This window comes from Lupinus angustifolius, chromosome LG09, assembly GCF_001865875.1.
Source record: "Lupinus angustifolius cultivar Tanjil chromosome LG09, LupAngTanjil_v1.0, whole genome shotgun sequence".
Taxonomy (NCBI): Eukaryota; Viridiplantae; Streptophyta; class Magnoliopsida; order Fabales; family Fabaceae; genus Lupinus; species Lupinus angustifolius.
Window position 1 is genome coordinate 18,949,922 of NC_032017.1, and position 3,593 is coordinate 18,953,514.

The window sequence follows — 3,593 nt, forward strand, 5'->3', positions numbered from 1 at the left end:
AAAGTGGCATATCTATGGATAACTGTGCTCTATCATATTTATCAGGAACAAGTTAAATATTTGTGATTTATTTAGCCATGTGATCCATTTTTTACATTATAACTACTACAAGACTTTCTTAAACACAAACCTAGGATGTGTGATACACACAATAACTAACTTAGTAAAGTTCAAGTAGAGAACTTGATTACAATTATGTTATTTTTTTCCCTCTACCCCCACTTATCATTAATTTATGAACCTTAGAAAGAGAGGAAGATAATCAAAGTGGGAAAAAGAAGCTATGGTTGTGTATTTTACATTACAATCCAATAAATGAAGGTAAAAAAATTGGGGGCAACAAAAATATTTACTAATTTACATTGTATTTGGAAATGGGCATGATAAGTGGATCTGCTTCAAGTGAAGATAACTTGTAAAGTTCATCATCAGCAATAACTATCTCTTCAAGACAAGTGTGAACACTTTTGTTCTTGTTAGCCTCAGATTTTATGAATGATGTAGAATTAGAAGCAGCACAAGTTGAAGTTTTTGTGATCTCTTTAGCTCTTTGTATTTGCACATTCCAATCTGTTCTTGAGAGAACAAACAACATGAGCCCTGCACATGAAGCTTGGGCTGCAAGCAACCCAAGCCAAAGCCCTGCAAAACCCATTTTGGTTACAAAACCAAGAAGTATAGCCACAGGCATACCCACCAAGTAAAATGAACCAAGATTGATATTTGCTCCAATGATGGGTCTTGCACTTCCCCTCAAAACTCCACAACCTGTGGTTTGTGGACAGTTCCCAAGCTCACAAAGCCCAACAATTGGTAACACTAAGGAAGTGAGTTCAAGAATGTCATGCTCATTGGTGAAAAACCTTCCCCATTGGTGCCTAATCAAGGTGGTGAAAAGCATAGCACCAAGGCCTAATGCAACAGCACAAAAGAGTGACATTATCATTGCAATTCTTGCTTTGCCAGGTCTATTTGCACCTAACTCATTCCCAACTCTTGTGGAAACACCAAGACTAAGTGATGATGGGAACACATAGACTAATGATGTTGTTTGGATAAGGATTCCCATTGAAGCAATGGTAGCTTTTGGATTCACTAGAAGGCCACATAGCATTATCATGAACTCATACCACCACCACTCAAGGCAAACAGAAACACAAGTTGGAATAGCAAGTGCAAGCAATGAGGACCACCCTTTGATGCAATCTATGCTTGGTGAAACCCATGATTCCTTGTACACACCAAAAAAGTACACAAAGGAAGAGAGAAAGAGAACAAGATTGAGGTTGGTCAAAACCATTGCTATAGCCACCCCAGCAATACCCATCTTTAGATGAACCACTAAGAGAAAATTGAGAGGGGCATGTAGCAAAACAGACAAGGCTGAACAATAAGTCAATGGCAATGTGATGCTTTGAGTCCTTAGGTAGATTCTAAGAGGGTGGAGAAGTGAGAGTAAGAAAAGGTCTGGTATAGAGAAAAAGATAAAATTTTGTGCTATTGATGATATATCTTGGTCTTGACCAAGCCACAAGAGGGTTGTCTTCATGTTAAGCCACATGAATGAGATAGGGATAGAAATGGATAAGAGTAAAAGTACTGTTCTTTGAAGTGTTAAGCCAAGTAGCTTCCATTGTTTTGCTCCATAAGCTTGTCCACAAATAGGTTCCATACCCATGGCTAAGCCAGATATGACTGAGTAGCCAGTGATGTTTGCAAAACCAATAGATAGAGACCCTCCTGCTAGTTCCATTTCACCAAGATAGCCAAGGAAAATCTTTGAGATCATAGCTCTTGAATATAAGAGTAAACCAGTAACAAGTGTTGGACCTGATATCTTCCATATGGCTTTGATTTCTTCTAATGCCTAAATGCAAGGAATGGAATGGAAGATAAAGTTAGTTAATACATCAATAGGTTAGTTATGAAAAACTTGTATATTATTTGTGTTTCATCATGTTACTATATAGAGTTTGTAACTTCTAACTACTTCACTTAGTTTACTGATACACAAAAATGCATGCTATTTTTTGGTGGTAGTAATCATTTAATCATTTATATAGCTTCTGTGTTTATGTTTCATTACCTCATTAGGAGTAGGCCATCTTTGAAGTTCATCTTGAACTTGATCATGAAGGAGAGGATACAAAACTTTGGGGTGAGTTTTTGTGGGACATAGAAATGGGGATGCTGAAGATAGTTTTGGAATACACATGACTAGCTAGCTATAAAATTGATGGTGTCATAAGAAGAGTTAAGGAGTTTATATATGCAATGTTTTGTGTATAGGGGGAAGAGGATGAAAGGGTGGGTTTTTATGCATGATAGGCTTGGAAGATTTTCTTTTCTCCATTTTATCATCTCAATTTTCCCTATATTTCACTACTTTAATTCTTCTACCAACATTTTAATTAATTAATTAATTTATCATATGGTTAAATTATTAAAGAGTTGAATTCTTCTCCATTTATTTACACTCTTTGAAATGTGTCTTGAATGGAAGGAAATGATAAGATTTATACTATGTCAATAAGAAGGGTCAATTTAATTGATTAATAAACAGCATTTTTGTTATTCTTTTGGGTATATAAAACCTTATTAGATTCAAACAATAAATCAGTATTGGAATTTGGTCTAAGTCCATGCAGAATGAATTTTTAGATTGAAGCTATACATTAGAGGTGCTTTGTTTTTTATAACTTTTGATGTATGGCCCCCTCAAAATAATATATGGGGATCACATCTCCCCATTTATGTATATTTGGTATCCCAAGCTAATGAGAAAATTTTATTCATTTAAAAATAAAATTATAAAAACAAAAATTAATATTTTAATATTATTTTATAAAGTTTGATTGATTCGGGATACGAGTACAAAAAAATTATAATTCTTTTCTCAAAACAATGAGAGTGGTTTCCACTAGCATGCTTATTAGTGGAAGTGGATAATTTCAAAGTCCACGCTTTTGGTTTCTGTAAATGGAAAATAAAGAATTTTATCCATGGATTGGGATTTGGGATGTGCATGCGGAAGTGGTAGAAATGTCAATTCACTTGCACGTGAAATAGTATATTATATCAATTTCTTATTATTTACAACCACTATTGTTATTGTTGCAATTATTATTATTGACTACGATAATAAACTTCTTAAGTAACAATATATAGTTAAGTAAAGATCTTATATTTCAATAGTAACACTTTATATATAATATATGATAATGATAGCATCATTGATTAATTTTTTCTCAGTCAACCAAAAGTGTAGTTATATTAAATATTATGTTGTTTTTTCATTTGTCCTATTTGTCCAGCATGAAAACTTTTAAGATTTATATGAGAGTTGATTCTCGGAGAAGATATAAAAATGAAAGTATGAGAGTCATGAAATAAATTTGTTAGATTACTATGAAGTTTTTTATTTCTTTTATTTCTCATTCAAAACTCAACTCGAAAATGAATTCTTACATTATATTTGAAAGTGTTGTTTTGGAGGGAAAAAATGAATTTGAACGCAGTATCCTTTGTTTGGGCAGTGAGGGGAAGAGATGAAGATGTTTTGAAGGTTACCTAGAGCCTTCTAAAACCATCCA

At 33.6% G+C, this 3,593-nt stretch overlaps 1 protein-coding gene across 1 annotated transcript; it reads right to left on the reverse strand.

Annotated features, from left to right (window-relative positions):
* LOC109355879 (protein DETOXIFICATION 48-like) lies at positions 300-2,259 on the reverse strand. Its single transcript, XM_019599141.1, has 2 exons — positions 2,087-2,259; positions 300-1,867 (listed from the first exon to the last, which is right to left on the reverse strand). The coding sequence occupies exons 1-2, from the start codon at positions 2,213-2,215 to the stop codon at positions 353-355; spliced, it is 1,644 nt and encodes a 547-aa protein (XP_019454686.1). The 5' UTR covers positions 2,216-2,259; the 3' UTR covers positions 300-352.